At 42.1% G+C, this 26,064-nt stretch overlaps 1 protein-coding gene across 1 annotated transcript in view; it reads right to left on the reverse strand.

Annotated features, from left to right (window-relative positions):
- Nucleotides 1–26,064, reverse strand: part of CDH13 (cadherin 13) — a 1,022,278-nt gene that overhangs the window by 788,508 nt on the left and 207,706 nt on the right. The window contains exon 2 of the mRNA XM_059667273.1: nt 20,982–21,093. Within this exon, the coding sequence (XP_059523256.1) occupies nt 20,982–21,093 (112 nt within the window). The remainder of the gene's footprint in view (nt 1–20,981; nt 21,094–26,064) is intronic.

Genomic DNA, 26,064 nt, shown 5'->3' on the forward strand with positions numbered 1-26,064 from the left:
TGATGTTTACTTTGAATTTATATTAGTTCACACAAACACTCCATCTATGCTTTTGTTCTGGCCCTCCGGTCCAGTTTAAGAACCCATTGTGGCCCTCGAATCAAAAAGTTTGCCTACCCCTGGTCTAGGAGATCCGTATGCCACCAGAACTACAATTCCCAGCATTCCTGGTGCTCCCCGTGCTCTTGGTTTTCCCTTCCTGCTCTGTCTCCAACCCATGGCCTCCCACTCTGCCAAGACCTCCAAGCTTCCAGCTCTCCCTCTTTGCTCTCCATCTGGAGGCTTGGGGAGCCAAGTTCCCCAAGCCGCTCCACTCTCTTTCGGCTCTCCCGCTCTGCTCTCTGTCCAGTGCCTGGGTATTCAAATTAACCACCATCTTTGTTGGGTTAATTTGCATGCTCACTCCTGATTGGCTGGTGAGCATAGCAGAGGGATGGTCAATTTACATGTTTCTCTTTTATTATATAGGCTAGCTATTTACTTGAAATGGAGCACAGCTACTTCCCATTTCTTTCCAGTCTGCTATGAGGAGAGCACATCTGAGAATCAACACCCTTGCAGAAATACAACAGGGGAAAGAGGAAGGTGGTCTACAGATGTGTACTTTTTCTTTGCAGCTAACTGATACACTTGTGCTCCCATGTGCCTCAGCTACTCCTAGGTCTGATGTAGGGATGGGGTGGTGAAGAGGCTAAAATGCTTTCTGGTCATTTTTTTTTCCTTGCCTATGGTTAATTACTTCTTAGCTTTGAAACATATCAACTGATGGCTAATAATGACAGTAATAACACTATTTATACTGATACTAGCAACCATTTACTGAGCACTTTTGTGTACTCTGCACTTCAATGCATTATTGCCTTTCATCTTCACAAGCAGAAAACAGGTACAATTAGCAGGTGCATCTTACAGATTGGAAACATGAGATTCACAGAAGTCAAGTAACTTGTCTGTGGCCACACCCTTAGTAAGTGGAAGAGCCTGGATGGACCCAGCACTGTCAGACTGGCTATGCTGCCTCCCCAGGAGGGCTCCAGCCAACAGGTGACACCAACGGGGAAGAGACACTCTAGGGACACAGAGGACAATGAACAAACCTCCAAGGCGTGGAGGTTTTGTATAGAAAATACATGTCCTCTTTTACTTAAAAAATAAACACCACCTTTGATAGGGAAATAGTTCTGTGCTGACTTTTTAATGTTCCATTAGGCTACAAAAATCTATACAAATAAAAGGGTAATATGCTAATTAGACTGGACATCTTCCGGACATCCTTCCTGGACAAAGCCATGGTGGCGGGGGCCAAGGCAGAGGCAGTTAGAGGCGATCAGGCTGGCAGGGGAGAGCAGTTAGGGGCAACCAGGCCGGCAGGGGTGGTGATCAGGCCGGTAGGGGAGGGCAGGCTAGCAGGGGAGAGAAGTTAGGAGTGATCAGGCTGGCAGGGGGTCAATCAGGCAGGCAGGCAGAGTGGCTAGGGGCGATCAGGCAGGCGGGCAGATGAGTGGTTAGGAGCTGGCAGTCTTGGATTGCAAGTGGGATGTCCGACTGCTGCAGGGTTGGGTCTACACCAGCAATCAGACATCCCCCGAGGGGTCCTGAATTGGAGAGGGTGCAGGCTGGGCTGAGGGACCCTCCCTCCTGTGCACGAATTTCATGCACCGGGCCTCTAGTATGAAATATTTAACTAGAAAATATCTCATAAATAAGCCTGTTAAAGAATTTCCAGGGGGCATGTATCCTGGTAGGCTTTTAAAAATATTGTATTTAATATCTAGTTGTGTTTACAAATGTATTGTGCTGAATTCTGCTTTTTTTTACTTAACATTCAATCATGACATTTTCTCATGTCTTTAAATATTTCTTAAAGAAAATAACCATTACTTTTCTTAACTTTTTAAAAATATGTTTTTATTGATTTCAGAGAAAGGAAGGGAGAGAGAGAGACAGAAACATCAATGATGAAAGAGAATCATCCATTGGCTCCCTTCTGAATGCTCCCTACTGTGGATTGAACCTGCAATCTGGGCATGTGCCCTGACCTGGAATTGAACTTTGACCTCCTGGTTGACAGGCCAATGCTCAACAACTGAGCCATACCAGCTGGGCTCCTTAAATATTTTTCATGACTACATAACACTCAGTCATATGGATGCACCAGAATTTATATAACTTTTCCATGCATTGCTTATCAATTTCCCTATTATAAATTGTGCTCCAAGAAAACATACTCATATGTTAAAACATATATATATATAAAATCTTTTTAATTTTCTGAAAGTTTTAAATATAGACTGGGTCTATAGAATACATTATCAAATGCGGTTAAATGAAAAAAATGTAAACCTATAAAAAAAGAATGAATTGTACTTAGGTCACTATGAGTCAGTCATCATTAGGCATAAACTAAATAAGATTTATTTTCTCTTTTTAGAACTGTCTTTTTCAACTTCAGCATTTGATATCTTGGAAATTTAGGTAGCATTGCTTATACAAGGAGAAAGAGAAAGAGTGTGTTGGCACAGGAATATTTTGTAAACACTTCCCAAAAGCATCCAGCCCCTCTTTTTCCTAGTGCAAGGGTCAGCTGAAATAGCTTAACACACCTGAAATGTAACATGCTCCATCAGAGCAATAATTCATTCCCATGTTCAAGTCCCTGAGATGGATTTTGTTTTCACTCTCTAGAGTTAAAATGGATGAGTCAGGAAATTATTTTTATGACTCAGCATTCTATTTATTATATTCCTTCACAAAATGCTAGTCTATATTTTTATTTCATAAAAAAATTAAAATTATGTTTATTTTCTGATCAGAAAAATATTTCTATTTTTACACAGTAAACTGCACCTACTTCATAATACTTTGAAGACTTTTATTCAAAACTAGAAGCCCGGTGTGCAAAATTCATTCATGGGAGGGGGTGTGTGTCCCTCAGCCCAGCCTGCACCCTCTCCAATCTGGGACCCCTCAAGGGTTGTCCAACTCCCCATTTAGGACCGATCTCACAATCCAGGACTCCTGGCACCCAACCACTCACCTGCCTGCCTGCCTGATTGCCCCTAACCGCTTCAGCCTGCCAGCCTGATTATCGCCTAACCACTCCCCTGCCAGCCAGATTGATGCCTAACTGCTCCTCTGCTGGCCGGTTGCCCCTAACTGCCCTTCCTGCTGGCCCAGTCACCCCTAATTTCCCTCCCTTGCCAGCCTGGTCACCCCTAACTGCCCACCCCTGCCAGCCTGGTCACCCCCAACTGCCCTCCCCTGCTGGCCTGGTTGCCCCTAACTGCCCTCCCTGGCTGGCCTGATCGCCCACAACTGCCCTCCCCTGCAAGCCATCTTATGGTGGCCATCTTGTGGCCACATGGGGGCAGCCAACTTGTGTGTTGGAGTGATGGTCAATTTGCATATTAACTCTTTATTAGATTGGCAGGTAGACTGAGCTGAAAACTCACTTATACCTAAATTCATACAAAATAGATGCCTAAGAACACACATACCACACATAAGTAATCACATCTGAAAGTTAGTAACAGGATAACTGGAAGATAGAAATTGGGTGGGTTACAGATTTTTAAACCATTTAAATTAGGGTAGCGCCATGCTCAGAAGGGGTGGAAGCTGGAAGAGAAGGGGGTGTATGGACCACAAACCAGGTATTAGCTATAGTACCACAGGGGAGAAGTCAGACAGTGGCCTCCCTCTTTCTCACACTGTATCAGGTAACAACACTAGGAAGTGGGTGTCTGTCTCTAAGGGTAGCAGTGACTAATGGAAGCTATCTCAGGGCATACCAGATGGTTTTGTTTTCTTAAGAGCAGTGAATGCCTTAATGCACATGTCAGTTTTCTCTTCAGGGTGAAGGATTTATTTCCCCAGTCTTAGGGGATAGCCTTAAGTTGTCAGCCCTCTAAGGAATTGCCTTGGCTAAAGACCAGCTTCTCCCTATGGTCATGTTCCCTTCTCACTACCCTTATCTAATGAGAGATTACCATCGAGCTATGAAGGACTGGCTCCCTCGCCCAACTCAGGAGCACTGTGAGGGCCATCCTGGTTTTAGAGTTCCCAGGGGGATTGGCCAAGCTTTTGGTGAGGCTCCACCAGAGCCTAGCTTCATCTCTAGCCAAAGCTGCTTCCTTCCCCTCCCTTCCACAGGTAATGACTCCCAAAGCACTCCCTAAATAGCTTCCTGCACACTAATCTCCACCTCACTTGATCTTAGCCAAAAGGCCGAGAAGCGATTACTAATCTCCACCTCAGAGTCAGCTTTCTGGAGGCTTAAACCAATGACATATCCTGAAATGTAAGCCTGGGCCTGCAGACCCAAACCCTTTCTTTTTTAAAAAATATATTTTATTGATTTTTTTACAGAGAGGAAGGGAGAGGGATAGAGAATCAGAAACATCGATGAGAGAGAAACATCCATCAGCTGCCTCCTGCACACCCCCAACTGGGAATGTGCCTGCAACCAAGGTACATGCCCTTGACAGGAATGGGACCTGGGACCTTTCAGTCCACAGGGCAACGCTCTATCCAATGAGCCAAACTGGTTAGGGCCAGACCCAAACCCTTTCACATAAGTCTTGGATAAGCCCAGCCACTGTGTCACCCTTGAATATGTGACGTTTACAACCATATTACACAAGAATAAAGAAAAACAATAGCAACAACAAAACACTGAGGTTGGAAATAATAAGGGCAAATTACATGTTCCATTGGAAAGAACTGACATTAACACGGGGAAATCTTTCCTAAAGAGGCACTGGGCAACATAGAGTAATGCATAAAGGCTTTAAAAATGTTCTCAGAGATTCTATCTCATTGGATTTTCATAGCTCCAGGAGTTGGGCATTATTCAACTGGTTCTACAGATGTAGAAACTGAGGTTCAGAGTGTGAATTCCCCCACTCCAGGCCAGGAATTGTATCTAAATCTTCTGAAGAATATCATCACAAAAGTAGAGTTGACCTTACTATCAATATTACTTTGAAGGGCTGATCAACTTGTAAAAACAGCATCATATTGATACATAATAGAGAAATTGTTAATTCATAATTACAAGATGCTTTTCACCACTGTGAGCATGATAAGTTTGCTAATAGGCAGCACTGGCCATTGATTTGGGCTATTCGAATAGCAGCTGGCCTCCTTCAATCAACCAAGCAAGTGTTACCCATAACTAGGATGGACCTGGAAAATGTCCAAAAACAAAGCAATTTTCTACTTTCCATTTCCCTAAATCCATCACCAAAATAACAGAGCAAATGCTCCCATTCAAATCACTGTTCTATATGCTCAGGCTGAGCTAGATGAAGGCCCCTGGCAGGCAAAACATTCAGTATCCACTTTAGTACCATTAATACATGAAGCAATCAACCCAGCCCAGTACTATGTAAATGTAACAGCAAACATTTTAATAATAAACTAAAGACATTCAGACCACTCAGCCAGGTCCTTGTGCAGAGAGCCAGTTTACTGGGGAATTACATCGGTAGCAGAGAAAGAGGGTGCTGCACTCAAGAGGTGAGTGACTCCCATTGCAAAGTGGAAAATATGTGGAGTGGCAGGGAGAAGCTGAACAAAATCTATCAGCATAGACCATTTACTCACAGAGCTCGAAGTGAGGTTTGGGAACCCATCATCAAATTATGTTAATTGATCTAAGTAGCTGCCATTTTCAGAGCAGTGGCTGTGTGTCAGCCTCAGATTTACCTTCAGCATCTCACTGAATGCTTGTCTCTTAGTAGAAATGGAAACTCAGAAGAGTTAAGTAATTTCCCCCAGGTCACAGAGATATGAAGGGTTAGAGCTGGCATTCAAATCTAGGTGTTTGTCTGCCAGAGATACTGTGAAAACCAGAGCTGGGGTGGTAAGAAGATGTTCCAGACCACTAAACTTCAGGCAACACTGGCTCCTCTCTCTGGAACAGTGTGGAGCTGGTGTAGGCTGAATAAGAATAGGAGGAACACACCGGAAGTATCCATCATGGATGTAGCTGGTGTCATGATTATGGGATGGGAGAAAACTATGTCAGCAAGTGAGAAAATAGAAAGCCCATTGTGGCCTCCAAGAAGTTAGGCAGCTCAGATAACACTGCAAACGTCTGTTGGCTGCCTCTTTCACAATGCTCAAAAAAGTCACATCTGACCTACTTTTCAATGTCTCAATCTTAGATACTCAGATGACACCTCTAAGAGCATAAATATTGAAGATGAACTTTTGGTACTTTGCAGTGGGTAAAGATAAAAATACCAGATTTTAGTTCTCAATTCATCAATAACTTTCTAGAGGTTTGTAAATTCCCCAAAAGGCTGTCCCTTGCTCCCTGACTCCCTGCCAGTAGCCAGCATTAATGCCTCTCCCTCCACTCAAATGGATCTAGTCCCTGAGAACATTCTAAGACAGGCAAGCGGTCAGAAACCCCAACCCATAGGAGGGTTCAGGAATCATCTCTGCCCTCAACTCCTGGGTGGTTATAGAGTGGCTTCCAAACCTTCTGTAAGCCTGGGTTTGTGCCTCAAGTAACAGGGACCATCCACTGGAATTTACTGTGTGCTTTTTTCAAATTTTCTTAGTTTTCCTCTCCCATCTTTGCCAGAGGCATCTGTTGCCTTAGGGAGGATTAGGCTGTTGAATCAGGAATGCAAAGTGAAAGATTCAATATTCAGCCTAAAGACTTTAGTGAAACAAGTCTTGAAATCCAGGCTTTACCAAGAGAGAAAAGGGCTTTCTAATTTGCAAGCATTTAACCCTAAGCTTAGGTAGAGCTAACGCAGGATTTCATTGAGGAGAGGTTCCCACCCTCCCAGAGACCTTTTCAGCTGGGTGAAGAAGACAGAGATGCTGGACAGTGAGACAAGATGGGAAGGGTATCTGGATCCCAGAAGGTCTGGCTTTACTCAGAAAAGCCCATAACCATTAGGCTATGGAGCTTTATACTGTAAAGATGCACATTTTCCCAAGCATTTTACTCTCTTATTTCCCATGAGCTCAGCAGAATGAGAAAGAATTGTATATATTTCCACCTTCCCCTCTCCTCAACAAGAAAGGCAAGGTTTGAGTCTTAGAGGCTCAGATCTTCCTTGGTCCCAGGTGTGAGTGAAAAGCATTTTGCATTCTGACAGTTCAAGAAGTTTCTTGGATGGATGGGGTGGAGGTGAGTGAAGCTCTGAAGCTTAGGGAGGACTGAATGAGTGCTTTCTTAGACTGGGAATAAGTTAGGCCCTGAGGTGTGTCTGCAGAACATCCACTGTGCATTTTCACATTTTAAAGGTCTGAGCAGTCCTCAGTTAGAAAACCAAATAAACAAAAAAATAGCATTCCCCAACCTTATTTAATTTTAAAACACTTTCCCACAGTTTTCCATCGACAGAGTTTTGGGAAGTTCTGACTTAGAACAAATACAAACTATCATGTACCCAGAACTGAGACCACTCCCATCAATACAGCATTGCTATTAAGATCAAGAACTGAGACCACCTCTGCCAAACTGTCTTGTTTTTTGCCCAAGAAAGGTAAGACTATACCAGTACAAACTTCACTGTGTGTTTCAGGAAATTCATGAAGATCAGTCTACCTGAGAGAATAGTTCTACCTGGGCAAACAGCTCATTTATCAAATAAATAAACAAATACATAAATAACACAAGACTTAGCTAAAGACCTTGCTAGTATGTCATGAGCTTTACCCAATGCCAGTTTCCTACCTGAAATCACAAGAGCTAGAGCCTTCCCCGAACCCCAGCAACATCCCCTCTGACTTCCACCTTCTGAATCATTGTTAAGATTCGGTCATGGTGGTGCTCTTATGGAAGTGAGATTTAGTGAATGTATCTTTGCTCTATTTCCACAACTTGTCTTGTGATTTTTGAGGAATGTGTACTCTGAGCAGTTTGGCCAAATGACTAAAACCCACGTCTTCAAGGAATCGGCTTCCAGTTGCTGGGCCTGTCTCCCAGATCACAGAGGGGGATCTTGACACCATTCCAAGTCAACGAGCTTTTCTTCCAAAACTGGAAGTTACGTGAAGCTCAGTTCCTATAAAGGTACCCAAGCATACAAGTGTGGCCCTCAGAACAGTGTCCAAACTCTTGTAAAGGGCCTATGACCAGATGAACACAATGACTGAAAGCACTTTAATAGAGGAGTAGTATGCCTATTGAATCTAATTTCCTGAATGCTTATATTTGTATGTCTTGGTTTTTTATTTTCATTTTTATAGTAATAGTTTTTATTATATTGTTAAGAAAAAGTATTTAAAACTTCAAATTAAGGCAAAACTGTGTTTGGAAGTGAAGTTCTTTCAAAGTCTAATACAGGCATTACCTAACAGGTACAGTCAGGGATTATTTAATTCTCCAGGAAAATAGAATTTGTTCATCTCATTGAAGGTTGCATATTTAGTAAAAGCATATGTTAATTTGTATATTTCTGCATAATGGAGATGAAAATAATATTCAGTAGAAAAAAATAACTCCAATAGTTAGTTACTTGCCCTGTAAGACTTTAACCAGCTTTGTATGTTGCCCAATAAAATTATTCTAATATTCCTTTATTATCAAATTGCCTATAAATACCTAGATCTTCAAATGTTCCTTGAGTCGAATTTATCATCGTATTGGCCTGTTTTTTATTGATGGATTTGGACTTGTGTTCACTTTAAATTTTTTAAATTTTTTTATTGATTGGAGAGAGAGAGAGAGAGATTTGTTGTTCCACTTAATTATGCATTCATTGGTTGATTCTTGAATGTGTCCTGACGGGGGATCAAACCCCCCAACTGAGCTACTGGCCAGGGCTTGGGCCTATGTTCACTTTATATTCCTATGATTAATGTTTCTAACTTATCAAATTTACAGGCTGACTTTTTTTTTTTTAACTGAAGTGCCAGTTTGAAATTCATGGAAACAAAACAAAAATAAAACAAAATCTGGTCTTCTGCTCCAGAATGCTTGAAAAGCACTGTTCTAACTCTCTCTGGGTTTTCTTCCGCTGCTGAAATTCTTGGAACTTCCTTACTTGCTGATCTTTGTGAGGTCTTGTGATTCACATCTTTGAATGAACCTGTGAGCTACACGATTTTTTAAATCCCTGTGTTGAAAGTCTTGAGTTGGTGAGGGTTTATCAGAACTAATAAAGTCACGAAATTGTAATTGTAGCTGACACAGAACTTTCAAACAGAGAATGCACAACCTCTCCTGGGGCTATGCCCATCGCAAAAATGTGCCTGATCAGAAATGTACATGATGAGAGCAAAAAAATGAATTAAGCTATTCCCAAAGCAAAACAGGCAACTTTGGACATAAAATTTTTATACACATCTTCATCTTAGGCCTCACTCACTCTAGAAACTGCCTTGACCTTGATCCAAAATAAAATAAACACCTAGAAGCTTAATCAGAGCTGCCATACTCCTCCACCCCTCTCCAATATGGACAAAGGCCTGAGTCTAGCCAGACCCTCCATGCCCCTGTGGACATTGGGAATGACCACTGGACCACATCCCCATGGGCTGACACTCTCAGTTTCCCCTAATCTCAGTCCTCCTGTTGTTAGTCTGTTTGCTTCTTCGGTGCCTGGAATTTAATGTTGAATCCCTTTTTTAGCCTGATTTATCCCCACTCACCCTCACTCTTCGTTTTTAATTCCACAAACTTCCTTCCACTGAAAAATGCAGTGCTAACCATATTCCTTGGAGGTTTAGACTCATAGTTTGAAGTGTTTTCAAGCACTAATTATTTCTTTCATGTTATTCAAAATCAATGTTTCCTCATTTGGAATTCCCCCTGCCCCCATGGAATTTAATGTATACATATGAAAATGAAAACCAATTCTAGCTAAAAATAGATCTTCTGGGCGGTCTCTGGAATCAGCTGACATACACAGTTAAGAGGGACCTGGAGCGCTGACAACTGCTTGGGCTTCAATTGGGGATAAAACAGGCTGGTGCAGCAGTTGGCCACTTTTCAGGGTGGCCTGCCAACACATCATTTATCAAGTCGCTCACAAGTAGAAGCAGGGTCGGGGGGTGGTGTGAGGAGGGTGGTGTGAGGGGGGTGGCTGGAAACTGGAGGCTGGGCCACCACCACACCCAGCTGCCCCCAGAAGCAGCTGGGCCCTGAACAGGCCAACGAAGTGCTGGAGCAGGACTGAGGACTGGCTTTTCAGGGGAATGCTCTCCTAAGGAGTGCAGTCTCCGATTCTGAAATCCAAGAGGGTCAGCACACGCTAACTGTTTTCATAACTCACCTGGCAGCAAAACCCAACCTGAACTAATATGATGGTATTTGTGGTCTTATTTATCCTACTTAGAGTGAATTTTCATGATTCACTGCAGAAATATCTGTTTTATTACAGGATGCTGCCCCAGAACCCTGGTGGAGTTGTACAATATAAAGCATATGCACTTGATTAGTTTCCTAAATGCTGAAACACGTAAACACATCTGGATCTAAGGTTGAAAAGAATCACTTCTCCAATGGTTTTCAGGGAGCATCCTTTTAACATTTAGCCCAAAGAGACCACACGTGAGGGAACAGTATGTGTGTATTGGAGAAGGGGGCTGGAGGGATGGAGGCACGTGTCCCTAAAGCACAAACATGCCTGAAAGGGAGACTTGGAGGGAATAGGAAGAACATGTGTTCCAGTTTAGAGGAGCCACATTTCATTGAAAATTCTCGGTGCCACCTTCAGTAAACAACAAAACTGCCCATTCCAAGAGCATCACTGTGCCCAATCCCCTCCCTGGCCTTATTCAGTCAAATGATAAAGACAACAACCTTTATACGTGCACAGCCTGCATGTGCCAGGCACTGCCCTAACACTTCCGCATGTGTTTTCTTCATCAATCCTCCAAACATTACCTCCATTTTACAGATGTGAAAACTGAGGAGCTGAGAGGTTGAGTGACTGGAAATACTACCACTGTAAGTGATGGAGGCACGGAGTCCACACCGAGAGCCATGTGAGGCTCTCGGGGACACCCACGTCTATTCGCAAAGGAAAGGACAGGAGCACTGGTGTGGGAGGAAACTGGATATAGCATTTCCTGTGGGGAGAGCATGCAGAGCCAGGGGATCAGAGCGTGTTTGCACCATCGGCACCTCCTTTGAGACACTGGATCCTTAAAGGAACCTTTATGCCCTAGTGGGATTATAAATCAGTTGATTAGAAGGGTAAAATGGTATCCCCTTTCCTGGATCACAGTAACTCAAAGTGAAAAACTATTCTCATCTTAGCGCTTTTACATTACTACCTGGTCCCTCTGCCAAAATGTTTACCAACCCAATCTCCCCCTGGCTGATTCCTTCCAGTAATTCAGGTCTCTCTTCTCAGGGAAAACTTCTTTGGCGCCCATTCATGTAGCAGCCCTCCAGAAACCTCTATTATAGGACTGACCTTGTCTTATTTCTTTCATAGCACTTACCTTCAGCTTTCACATATCGTTTTCCTGTTTCCTTAAGTGTTTATTTCTATTGTGCCCGTCTCTTTCCCTCCACAAGAATAAAAGCTTCAACATAGAAGGCATCGTTTTTTTCTGATTCAAAGTTTTATCCTTTGTAGCTAGTACAGTGCCTGGGATAAAGTAACTATTCTGATTCACGTCCGTGGCTGGATGGAGTAGGACAGCATGAGATTTTATCACATGACTCAGAATGGCACACAATTTAAAACTTATAAGTTGTTTATTTCTAGAATTTTACACTTAATGTTTTTAGACTGTGGTTGACTGTGGATGACAGAAACAGAAGATAGCAGAACAGCAGATAAGAAGCGGACCATTGTATTCTTAATTCCTTGAAGAAAAATAGAGATGCAGATATTTAGTCCAGCTTCAGAATCATGTGAGTACAGACACTCAACAAGTCAAAGAGTAAAGCCATATGGCAGCACTTAGAATGTGACAGCCTTAATGAGGCAGTCTGTTCACCAGCATCACCAGTGAGCAACCTGGTGTGATGGCTGTCCTCATTCCCTGCCACCTAAGAGACATGTCCATTTGCCTGTGTGCAGCTATCCAAAACTTCTCATGCACGGAGCACAGCCTGCAGTCATAAACTGTTAGTACTGGAAGGGGCCTGAGCAATAGAGGACAACTCCCTCAGGTGGACTCGCTTGCTTTTGAAGAAAAGCCCAGCAACACTCCTTTCCTTCAAAGAACGGCCCTCTATATCCCAGGTCTGGCCAATAGGGAAGCCAAATCTGAGATACTGTGGTTGGTTCATGAACAGGCACTTAACTCAAGCTGGACCAAGAGAGTTAACCATGAGATGTTTGCCAGATACTGGGAAAAGAGATGCTCTGGGTTGTTAAGCAGGAGGAAAGAAAGGTGGAGCTTCTGGTGGGCCATCCTGGCGGGAATCCTCTGAGAGCGAAGGGTACCAGTGCTACAGAAAGCAGAGCTGAGGAATGAAGGGCATGTGATAACACCTAGATGAGCATCTAGAAGACCCAGGTGTTCCTACAGCCAGCTCAGACCCTATCTATATATAGATTAACATTTAATCCTCAGAATAAGTTATTGAGATTGCTATCATTATAACATTTATTTTCCAAATTAGAAAACTGAGGCACAGTGAGCTCCCCCCACCCCATAACTTGCCCATGATGCTTAGTTGGTAATGGTCTGACCTTATATGGATTTGGATCCAGGCAGCCTGTCTCTGGGGTCTATGTTCTGGAGGCCAATATCCCAGAAGTTATGAATTTTTTTAAAGTTAAATTCTCAATGTTGACAACAAATTCCTTTCATGAAACACTCTAGACTCCCACAAGGAGAGCCAAACAGGACATATCTGTGGAGCAAATTTAGCCCAAGGGCCGACTGTGTAATTCCTCTGTCTATTTATTTCTCCCGTTCTCCTGATAAGAAAACTGATGCCAAGAGAGTTCCCCCTGCATCTGCATTCCTCACCTCCTCAGCCTTCTCACTCTGTCATTTCATGTTTCCCAAGCTTCAAAGTATAATTTAGGACCCAAGTCGAATGAGAGGATCACTAGCATTTTATTATTACCCCCACTAACTTGTACATGTGTTCTTTTAATTTTGCAGTTACTTTATTATATCACTTTACATTTATGAAATGAGGTAGTTAGTATAATTCATTTATGGGAATCCTAATACATATTAATTGACTGATTACTAGGTTGTTACAAACAGTTGGTGGGAGGAAAGGGCAAACATGTATACATATTACATTTCTATAGGACTCTGTTTAAATATAGGACAAATTCTCATTAATGCAAATAGGAGCCCCCATTCTGATCCAAAGTATAATCACCTTCATAATGATGGAGTGAATTAAGTGATATCAGAGTAATTTTTCTTGGCATATCACAACAGCTTAAAACAAATATACCACTTGACACTTCAACCTTAATCAGACCTTTCCGGACTGTAGTACTGGTAATGTTAAATAATTTCACTAATCAGTTCATCAGTCTCCCCACCTGAGAGCAAATACAAGTTAGTCGTGTGATGCACAACCAGAAAATCCAAATAACATTATCACTTTTTAAAAATCACTGAAGCAGAAAAGGAAAACAAAATAACTTAGGAAATTTCTAAAGGTAAACAACATAGACAGACAAAAGCCCAAGTCAACCTGAACGCAGGAAACAAGCATTTGCCCACCTGCCAGGTGGGAAAGTTCACTCATTTATTACCAACCAAATGAAATCTTTCCAGCAGGGTCAAAAGGGCCTTTGTTTTGACATTTAATTCACTGGCGATGTATTTCCTCAGTTAGGATGCAAAACACCTCTCACGTTGCTTTTTCATTAATTGCCTTCATTTTTCAAGTTCCCTGTTTGATTTATAGTCAATTAAAAACACCCTCCAAAGCCCTGACTCATGTATGTTAAGTACAAATATGATTAATGCAGTAGGATGCACTCTATGGATGACCTGCCACTAACCAAGGTCAGTGTCTATGTGGGATGACCAAGCAGTGCCTTGATTAACGGAACTCATTGGGAGGGTGGAAAGCCAGGAATGCAGGGTCATGAATAATCTGGCACTGGATTCACCCGAAACAAGGAAAAAAGAGGCACTCTTTCTATATTTTTCTATATTACAGAGGAAGAATGAACTTAGCTATGGACAGAAAAAAAATAAAATGAAACTCTTTATCTCATCCAGGTTGATAAATGTGGATGGGGAAATTAAGTGACAAATTTCCTTAACATGTTACCACCAACATAAACAAAAATTACAAGACACTAGACTGGAACTCTGGATAAAAGCCAAGGCACTGAAATCCTGGGTTCCAATCTCGACATCACCAATTGTAAGCGGAACGAGCTTGGGTAGCCCAGCCTTAGTATCCTTACCTATGAAATGGGCACATAATGATTGTTATGAGGTTCCAGGGGCCCTCCACAGTTAGAGAATGCATAGTAAAGTCAGCTGTGAAGGCCACTGAGGCCGCCATAGTTAGCTCTGAGTGTGCCTTTTAAAAGTCCCAACATCTGTGCCCGGCCGGCTTGGCTCAGTGGTTGAGCATCCACCAATAAACCAGGAAGTCATCATGGTTTGATTCCCAGTCAGGGCATATGCCCAGGTTTCAGGCTCGATCCCCAATGTGGGGTGTGCAGGAGTTAGCTGATCAGTGATTCTCTCATAGTTGATGTTTCCATCTTTCCCTTCCTCTCCCTTTCTCTCTGAAATTAGTAAAAATATTTTTTAAAGTCCCAATATTTGTTCCTAGTATACATACATATAGTATAATATAAGCTATATTTTCTAAAGTATATGCTCTCTTTTCTATCAGCATAGGCATGTACCCCTTCATGAAGAAATCTCTTGAGAGTTATTCCTGCCTTTCCAGAAAAAAACAAACATATTGAAACCTCAGAAGAATTATCAGAAAAGTCATGAGCAAAAAATATAACAGTAAGTTAATGCATTAGATCAGTGATTGTCCACCAAAATGAGGCAAATAAGGACATCTTTGTACATTGTTTACAAAGAAAAGTTTACTCAAATTAAAGGACTCCCTTCTTTTCTGTAATTAGTCCTTACTCCTGTTTTGTTTTGTTTTTGGTGCCAAATGATCATTTTAAAAATTCTGGCCAAAGTAAATGGGGATATATCTTATTTATGTGCTTGTTTTTTCTTTCATATCCAGATGTAAGATAATGTTTTAAAATGCAGTCTTATCAATCCAAGATTAAAAAAAAGAAAAATCTACTGGCCCATGAAATTCAAATCCTAGAATCACTACTTTAGGTGTTTCTTTATCTCTTCAGATGTTTAATGCCCACAATTTATCTTCTAAATCACTTTGTTTAGATGTCCACTAAAAGGAAATTGAACCTATCATAACAACAAGAGCAATGATAGTAATAATAATAGCAGCTTCCCTTTATTCATAGCTATGTTCTAAGCATTCTCCCATCAAGTATTGCATCAACTCTAGAAGTAAGGGCTGTCATTATCCATCTTAGAGAGATGATACAATTCAAACTCAGATGATTCAAATAACTCACTCATGGTCACATAGTTAGCATGTGACTGTGCCATATGTTTAAACCCTAGTCAATGTGAGTTTACAACTGTGTGAGCTTAACCACACACAATATGATAATCATCAGGAGGATGCAATTGGAACCCATCCTTATCAGAACGATCAGAAGGTGAGGTCCCTCCCCTGTGTGTTTCCACCAGGGAGCAGGGTTAAGAAGCTGCCTGGCTCAGGGGAAGCATACCCTGATTAGAAAGGCAGCATTTAGTCACAGCTACATGACCTTGCTCACCTGCGTGACCTTTGTCCTCTCTCCCATGTAGGCCCAAGTTACTCTGAGATGGCTGCTTCCTTTGTGGTCTGTCTCTGTCTCTTCGGAAGTCTCTTTGCAACTTGGGTCACACTCCTTTGTTGGGATCTATACAGAGACTGTGAGCATGCACTAAACAGGAGTGTTCTACATTTCCCAGCCTTGTTTGTAGTTAGGTTGCCTACATGACTAGGTGTGTCTAATAGCATGAAGTAGAAATGATACATGTCCCTTGTGAGCTAAGGTGGTTAAACATGTGGGGTGTCTTCCCCATACTCTTTTTTTAAAAATATGTTTTATTGATTTCGGAGAGGAGAGGAGAGGGAGAGAGAGATAGAAACATCAATGATAAGAGAATCATTGATCGGCTGCCTCCTGTATGCCCCACACTGGGAATGGAGCCCTCAACCTGAGCACGTACCCTGACCAGGAATTGAAATGTGACCTCCTGGTTCATAGGTCAGTGCTCAACGACTGGTTCATAGGTCGATGCTCAACCAATAAAGAGTATGGAGCCAAGCCCCCTTACTTTTATATTGTCCCCCTGTCTTGCAGCTTGGAGGTATAAGAGTGATCGGAAGGTACAAGATGGCAGGACCAAGTTAAAAGTAGGATGGGTCCTCAAGTTCCCACTTGGAGGGCAGCCACTTGGAGGAGAACTACCCAGGAAAGCAGCCCAACCTGCATCCACATGATCTGAATGAAAAATAAACATCTATTCTCTTACATCACTGGGGTTGTTTGACACCAAGCCTATTCTGAGTAATGCAGGCCCTTTCTGAAGTGTAAATTCTTGTAAGTTTGCCTTTTAGGTGAACTCAGGTGTGGCTATTTCCCTCTGTGTATCCGTGTGGTCCAAGAAGAGTAATCCATGAAGGATAAACAAGGTGGAAGAAAAGTGCTGACCTGAAGTGGCTGAGGGCCAATGGGTATCCTTCGCTGGTAGTTGGAGATGTTTCCCACTAATAGAGACGCTAGAGGATCATGATTTTCCTAGCAAATATGATGATCACAGGTCTGCCCCCAATGCAGGAGGTCTGTCCCAGCTGACAGGGCAGAGCAGAATGTGCTGTTCTATATTCTCCATCACACCAGGCTTATCACTTGGCCTTTTTCCATATCAGCTGGGTGGCTGGTCAGTTTTCCAGGCCAGCTATTCTTCTGGAGCCTGGGTGTCAACTAGGAGGCTAACACCAGAGTCACTACTCAAATCTCATTGTGCCAATATAGTGGGCACACCAACCAATGTTAAATAGTTCTGGGTGTCAAAGATCACCGGGGACTCTTGCCACAAACCCATCACAGATGCCTCCCTGAGACCAAAGACCTTGAATAAATGTCTCCTTCCTGGATTTCTGCTTTCTTCCCCTTTCTTCTTGCCATACTCATCAAATATGGGAATAACCAAATATCTTCCCAGCTCACCTTTCAAGACTGAGATGAAGCCAGTAAAGTTTTGCCCAAGTTATTACGAGTTGGGGGCTTTGCTTCACACAGTGAGAGACACCATGAAAGTGCTCCCCTGGTCACATTAAAGGAAACTGGGATGCCGTGTTTTCATCCTAGAAGCTTGTTGAAAATGGTCTTTTAAAGACGAAAGCAAGTCTAGCTAGTGGAAAGGAGAGTAGAATAAAGAGTTATTGGGATGTGAAAAAAATAAAAGGCTTTAGAACAACTGAGAGAAAGATGTATTGAAGTGAAGAGTGAATAAAATATTAAGGAAATAAAAGGAGTGGAGGTGACCATTAGTAACAGTTAAAGTAGAAAAAGATAAGTCATTGAGAATTGAGGAGAAAGATGAAAAAAGATAAAAGGATATATTACTGTCTGAACAAAGAGAGCAGGGAGCTGTGGACAGAATAAACATTCCCTGTAATTTGCTAAAAGCTGAACTAAGAACCAGTGGAATATGAGCAGATGTGTGGGGTATGAGCAGATGTACTAGGTCTGTCAGGCAAAGAGACAACACTATCAGACAACCATATAGAATAGTGAAAATTATAAACAACAATTGATTATGCTGTGTTTATACCTTCTGGAAATTCACAATGGTTGGAAATCAAAGCTCTTAAATAGGGCAGATATAAAGGAAAACTGGAAAGAGAAAATGATATAAGCCCAAGATAATGTTAGTAACCTGGTTTCTTTTAATATCTGTTGTTACCTAGAATATCAGATTATATTTATATATCACTAAAATATCAAAAGTCATTTCCTAGATCTCAACCTCCAATATCTAAGTATTTTAACACTTTCTGGTCTTGTTTGATCATTTTCCATTTTCATCCAGATGCTGGCCTTATATCAATATAGTGTTCATGCTGACAGTACTCATCACTCTGTTTCTTAATCACATTTTTCAGAGACAGAAGGGTCTTGTGTTGAACTATGTGGAAATGCATGAAAGAACTGAGAATGAGAGAGGAAAGAGGAGAGGGGAGGCATGGAGAAGGGAGAAAGACTTAAAATGTTAGTTAGGGAAAAAAGTTTATTCAGTATCTTGAGTTTGTATTTCCTCTTGCAAGTGGAATAGAGCAATCTCTTTTACTACTTCTGGAAATCCAGATTTTCCAAACACTATCCAACAGGCCATCTCTAATCTCTAAAAACTTTCTTCTTTATTCAGGCACAGTTAAACATATTCACAAGGTCTATACCAGCCGTGGGCAAACTACGGCCCGCGGGCCGGATCCGGCCCGTTTGAAATGAATAAAACTAAAAAAAAAAAGACCGTACCCTTTTATGTAATGATGTTTACTTTGAATTTATATTAGTTCACACAAACACTCCATCCATGCTTTTGTTCCGGCCCTCTGGTCCAGTTTAAGAACCCATTGTGGCCCTCGAGTCAAAAAGTTTGCCCACCCCTGGTCTATACTCATAATAACCTCTGTCCATTGCTTTGAGATGAACTCAAAAGTACCTAACTAGATCTGCTCCCTGTATTTTCCACCCTAATAATATATATGGACCTACAGTTTCACTGAGAGGGGGTTATCAGACTTTGCTGACTATAATTCACACACAAAGTCACAAATAAATATTTAAGATCTTCAATTCCCATATCATTGACTTTTCTTGAATGTGCTATCATCGATAATCAAACCAGTACTATTTACCATTTACTAGCTTACACAGAACAATCATAACCCACTTAATTACTTAGGGATTGAAAACACATATACACACACACACACACACACACACACACACACCGGTGATATTGGAATGTACAGTATGGTTTAGTTTAAATTAAAAAGATCCCCCAAAGTATGATTGTTTCCAGCTTCTCAGCAGTGAATTAAAAGCTGTTTAGTGTAGTGAAGATTACAGAAGCAATCACATTTACTAGTATGAGCCTGCTTTGCATATCAACACTATTAATTTCCATACTCAGGGTGGCTTCACATTTCCACGTGTTAATATAGATACCATTTGGGATGATCACTGGAAAAAAAGAGAAGTGTGTGTGTGTGTGTGTGTGTGTGTGTGTGTGTGAGAAGAGAGAGAGAGAGAGAGAGAGAGAGAGAGAGAGAGAGAGAGAGAGAGAGAGAAAGAGCAGCTGATACAGATGAGGGGAGACCCAGAAAAATGGTTCTCATAAACCAAGTTTTGTTTGAAATATATTGATTTTGATTAATAGCAAAATCCAAAGACAAATGAGGGTTTCTGATGGCCTGACCCAGGAGTCACACTCAGGGATCAAATGAATATGAAATCACATATTGGAATTCACTTACTGTGCCAGTCCTGCACAGTGTCATTACAGACTCTAATTATTGAAATGATTTCATTGGTGTAATTGCATCAAGATGCGCCTGGGCTTCACCTTGGATAGCTCCCTTGATGCTCGACATTGCATCTTCATTATTGTGTTCCTTTCAACTCTTAAACTGTGTTCCAGCCTCACGGAACACTCTACTCAAGCAGGCTGTCGTTGTTTTTTTAACTGTTCTTTAAAATGCCAGCCACAGCACAGGAATGAAGGAATGTGGGCCAGCCTCGAAGGCAAACCTGGGGCCAGAGGGGCAAATGTACAATTATCTCCCCTGAAGGGACCTCGGAGCATCTGACCAAATTAAAACACTGTTTTCATATCCTTCATTCCAAAGTGGTGAAGAATAGTGCTCAAGAACCTACAATTAAATGGCTATTTGTCTACCATCAGTGGTAAATTCTACTCTGCTAAAGCTATTTTTGTTATGAGTTTAGCAACGTATTCCATGCTATCATAAAGATTAAACAATATAATATCATCATTAAAGAACATAAAGAGATTATAACCACACGTCTGAGCATATTTTAAGGAAATTAAATGGAATTTGGGAAGATTTGAGTTTAATCCACAAATAGCCAGTAGAGGTTTTGACTCTTTTCTGAAAAACCATCTTATTAGCCTTAAGAAATATAGTGCCCAGTGAAATAAGCCAGTCAGAGAAAGACAAATACCATATGATCTTACTTATATGTGGAATCTAATGAACAAAATAAACTGATGAACAAGATAGAACCAGAGTCATAGATACATGGTACAGACTGATAAAAGTCAGAGGGGAGGTCCGAGGGGTGGGTGGTATAAAAAAAAATGGTGAAGAGAATAGCCAAAGAACATATATGCATAGCACATGGACACAGACAACAATGTGGTTAGGGCCAGAGGGAGGGAAGGGTGGGGTCTGGGTGGAGCGGGGCAAATTGAGGGGGAGGAAATGGAGGACATCTGTAATAATGCCAACAATAAAAATAAACATTTTAAAATAAGGGTTTTGAGTTCCTATGCCTAAAAATTTCCAGAAGCCAACATCCTGCCCTCACCATTATTTTGATCCAATGCTGTGAACGACATAATAAAGGTAGGAAAGTGGTCCACAGGAAGGCAATGGTTCTGCTTTCAGGGATCTGCCAGGCGAAATGAATTTCATTTCCTTTACACAGAATAGGACTCACATTGGAAGGTGGCGGTCCCCTTTTGTGGGAGTGGTTGGAAAATACTCACCAGTGATCAAATACTAAAAAGAGATACACATGACACTGTTCACCTCTAAGTTGGCAAGACCCTAATTCAAGACCATTAACTCTGCGTCAAGCAGAATGAGAACAATGGTCAGAAAAATGCTTAGTGTAAGGAATACCACATCCCGAGACATATTAACAGACATTGGTGAATTTAAATATGAGAATAGGCCAGAAATATCCAGTGACATTGCTTACAGTTCAGAATCGCCTGGTCCTCGATGAATTCCACTGGCTGATCGATGTGGAACAGTTTCTGCTGAAATCCAGGAGTGCAGTCCAAATCTTCTGCAGATGTTAGCAGCAGCACCTGAGAACACCAAAGCCATCAATATTTTAACATCAGCTCATGTGTTGGGCCTGCTTCCTTGTACCAAATCTGTGACTTTTAGAAATGAGCTGAGGATTTAATTTCATTTCCCAAATGAAGAGGTAAGTTGATACTTCTCCTGTGGTTGCCAACAATGTTGTTTTGGCAATGAGATTTGGAAAACTTGCAAATGGGAACAGCTGCAGCAGTTTCCATTCAGTTGCAGTTAAAGGAATAAGTTAGTCAGATTTTTATACCTGCTAAGAATCTCACCACAGTTTCCATGTGTGAAATTTCATTACAAAACCTGTCAGTTTTATACAATGCCTGAGTTAAAACCAACTTCGCTTTCATAGATGCGAAGGAGCATTATCATCTGTGAGAGGAGGAAAACTAACTATTCTATTGGAAGTTACTTCTAAAAGGATTCTGGGGCCCACTAGATTTTCACAGTCCAAGATGGAGGCCATGACCACACATGGCGGCTACAGACCTCTTAAAATGTAGCTGGGCTGAAATTGTCAGTATAAAATACATGTTGGATTTTGAAGCCTGAATACCAAAAAGCAAAAAATAAAGTAAAATATCTAATTAATCACTTTTATATGAACTACATATTGAAATTATAATGTTTTACAGATTGGACTAAATGTTATTAAGATTAATTTGACCACGCTTTTTACTTTTGTAAATTTGGCTACTAGAACATTTAAAATTTACAATTGCTTCCAAAGCCTCAGCTTTGACTTTGAAAGTCCTTGGGACACTTCATCCAGGGCTCAAAAACTTAGGATATATATTTTGGAACCTAAAACGGCACACTCCTGAACAAGAGGCAAGTTAGTAAGTAAGAAATAGTTGTAGGTTTAGTAGGCAAAGACTGTAAGACCTGTGAAGTTAGGGATCGCCTCTCTTCCCAAGCACCTACCACATAAGATACTCCATTATGACTGCTAACGTTTCACCCCTTACTATACGTCCAGCACTGTGCTAAGTTTGCTAGATGCATTATCTCCTTTAATCTCCACAAGCCCTGTGATGTATCTAGTGTAAGATACATTTTTATAGACAAGGAGCCTGGCATCCTAGTGCAGTTAACAATGCTTGTCCAAGGTCCTCCATTTAGGATGGCAGAGCCAGAGTTTGAACCCAGGTTTAAGGGTCCACTGTCAGAGCCCCTCTCATGCCCCTCAGGCTTCCCACGTGGCGTGGGACTTCGCATTATCTTCCTTGAGATACCTCTGTGGCCTGTGGGAGGCTGCTTTACCTGAGCATGGTCCCAGCAGAGGGTTTTGGAAATTCACAACCCTAGGAGCAGCCTGTGACCAGAACTGATGAGAGCTGGTGCACACATACCCCGGCTCCCTGGCCCCTCAGGTGAGATAGCAGTTTCCACGTGGACTTGAACTCCAGTTGCCCACAGTGGTATCTGACTTAATAACGCACCTTCCATTTGCTATCTTCTCTCCCTTGGCTCATTTCCTCATCCCTGTTGGTATTTTCCTGACATCACCCTCCAGATAAAACTACTTGCTCTCAAATCCTTGACTAGGTGTTTGCTTCTTGGGAAACCAACATTTGATACCAGAACACAAATTCTTAACCACTGCACACAGGCTGTTGAAGGAAATTCAGTACCATCCCCACCAGCAAACTCAAAGGAGTGTACAAAAGGTTGGAAGCTGTGGGACCAAGGCTTCTCTCTAAATACCAGCCTCTGAAATGCACTGAACCTCAAGGAACAAGAGCAACCATCAATCTCTGGAGGTTCGCGGTGCAGCCAGGCCTGAGAAACATCAGAGAAATTGCAACGGGAGAGTCATCACCCTGACCGACATCATCTTTCTAAAATCAAAGGGGGAAGGATGCTGTATAGCCCAGTGCCCGTACAGTCCTGCTTGTAAAACGCCCCCTTGCTTTGAGAGCAGGCTCTGGTTAAATCACTGCTGAGGCAATCATAATGCTGACAACCCAGTGGCACACACAGAATGCAGATTCAGGACTCGGAATAATTAGCTGGCAATTTTGCAAGCAGAAGATCTATAACTGGCCAACATTAATTCAGTTAAACAGCAAATGGTCAAAGGTTGCCTCCAGGCACCCTGTGTCTACAATTACACATTAACCTTCTAATCAGCTCATTCTGGCTCACAAATCCCAGACCAGTAAGCCAGGCATCCCTTAGGACCATCGGAGATGATGTTTCTCCAGGGATCCTGAGTGTAAGAAACCAGAACTGATGGAGAGTCTGGGTGAGTCCCCCATTCTTGTCTCTCTGCAGCTCACTCTGTCCTCATTCCTTGCCAGGTTCTATTCGGGATTCCTCTGGAGTCATAAAGGAAAAAGAAACCTTTCCCAACTGCTGATCCTCAGGGAGGGTGGGATGGGTGGGAGGCTCCAGCTTTGTTTTTGCAAATTCTTGGGTCACTTCATTGACCAGTCAAAATTCAGGTTAAATGCTTAATAATATAAAAGCATGCAGCACGTCCACAGGCAGGGTGTGACTTAGCAAGGTAGGCACTAGTCGAGTGATTAATTCGCTCACTCCTCCCTGCGCTCACCCATCCACTTGTGCCCTAATACTCACTGAACTCTAGGGCTCAGTGAGCACTGGCTGAGGGGGGACGGGGGTTCTGGAGCTCAGAGAAGCCGTCAGTGCAGCAGTCAAAGCAACAACTCCAGAGTCACTTTAATGACTCTGGGCCCTGTCCTTTACTGGCTGGCTGGTCTGCATTTTTCATGGTCCCTCTCTGTCTGTTTTCAAATCTAGAAAAACATGGGAAATCAGATGTGCACTGGGAGGGGCTGGTGGAGTCAGTGGGCGGCTGCAGGTAAAGCAATCAGTGCCACGCGGAATGTAAGTAGTCAGTGTGTGCTGACCGTCAGTGTAGACTAGAAAAGGTGAGAGGCCGTAACAAGTCATAATTTAATGTATTGATTAAAATTCAATTTGACTTGAACGGAAATTATAGGTCTCTTCGGGAACATGTAAAAGCTGAGGACAGGGAGTCTAATTTCATAAAGAGGGATCAGAAACTAAACCCACAGCAAAAAACATTCCTGCTTCCATCTCAAATATGGGTCAGAATTAGCTGGGTAAATGGAGAGGAATATAAATTTGTCTTTTTAACCAATAAGCTCTTTGTTTTCACATTAATTCATTTGTGCCTCTATGGGTTTCACGTAACGCATCTCTGAATTGACAAAACTGTGTTTAAAAAAGAATCCAGACTACCTGGGCATACTTTCCCCCAAACCCTCTTTAATTTTTCCAAGATATATGCTGTGAGCAACATTCCAAATGTGTCTTTAATGCCATGGCAGTAATATTCTTTCTATGTGGTTCTTTTGTTCATTTATGCCTTTGCTTGCACCTCATAAACAAGAGGCAACCAATCCATCTGTGAAAGCTCAGCAAAGATCAAATTTTATGATCACCAAAGGATTTCCATTACTTGAAAATTGCAATCAGTCTGCTTATGAAAGCAGATTCATGTTCAGACAGACGGTAAGCACAGGACAGATCCACACTGGTTCCGTATGAATCCCCATCTACCAGCTGTGACCTCGGCCAAGTAACCCTGTAGCTCAGTTTTCTCAGACGGAAAATGGGAAAATAATAGCATTTTATACGTTATTATGAGGATTAAGTGAGTTAATATTGTAAAGAGCCTTATGTAATTGCTAAATCAATGTTTGCTCTTTTTATTAGTAGTAGTATTACTATTTTTATGTATTAGGTTTAAACCAATGTACAGATTCACTGTTATTCTCCAGACCAGAGATTTATAAGTATCATCAAAATATTACTTTTGTTGCTATTATAAAACTTTTCAGTTGTAGACTGTGCTCAGAAATATTCAAAGGGAAACAGCAGGAAGCCGAACCAGGTGGAGGATGAGGAGGAAATCTGCATCTCAGGGTCAGCTGCACAATAAGCACATCCGTTTCCATTGTGAGCTGAGGTGCGCTGCTTTGGGAGGACTCCATGCAGCCTTTCAAACGGGAGCTCGGAGCTCCGTCCTCTGTGGAAAGCCACTGCCTTAAACGTATGCATGGATAGCAAATCCTCACTCACATCAAGCTCTTTATACTCGCTTCTCTTCTTAGCTCCTGTTTCTTTGCTGCTATTCAGAGCTTTCTCTTTTAAACAGAAAAGGTTTTTGTTTATCCTGACAAGTACTGATTCAAGAACATAGCCAACTTTGGAGTTTGCTTCCAGAAAGATGACTTTTTTTTCTGTCCCAGAGTACAGGTTGCCAACTGGCAGCATATGGGATGAACGTGGCCAGCCGAGGTGGTTGATTTAGCCACACCATCTGTCATAAACGTTAAATTATCATGTTATGTAGCGTACACCTGTCTGAGCTGCCCTTGTCCGCACCTCTCCCTATGTTATTGCTCCCACTCACTGACTCAACTACTCAATTGTCTGGCCCTCTAGGCATGTGAGTTTGCCACAGTTTTAGACTTTGGAAATAGGCCCTTCAAGCAAAGAACTCCTGTCATGAGTCTCTAGTTTCTTATCACAATAGTTCCCATAGCCGTGTGCTCTGTTGCAGTAATTTTTGCCACGTGAGGATTTTCAATATTTCTAGGCCTGACCCTTGAAAGGCCTTCTCTTCTCCATCTGCGAAAATGGTAAGGAAGGACTTCCAAGATGGCAGCCATCCAATAGAAAGAGGTCAAGAGTCAGCCACTGCTTAGAGGACAAGCACCTGGGAGAAGTGCCCAACAAGGAGCCTCCACGCGCAGGTGCAATCCCTGAGGCCTGGGGGTTTGCACAGCAGTGTGCCTGGCTGAGTGCACACCCAACAGGAAGGGATGGAGAAGAGGGCCCTCTACACCGAGGCGTCACAAATACACCCCAGAGGCCAGGAGCAAACACCTGAAGTGAAGAAATGCTTCACACAACTGTTATCAAACAGCCATAAATAAAAAGAAACTTCTTGCCACAAATAATTATTTCAG

The sequence above is a fragment of the Myotis daubentonii genome, chromosome 15, assembly GCF_963259705.1.
Source record: "Myotis daubentonii chromosome 15, mMyoDau2.1, whole genome shotgun sequence".
Lineage (NCBI taxonomy): Eukaryota > Metazoa > Chordata > Mammalia > Chiroptera > Vespertilionidae > Myotis > Myotis daubentonii.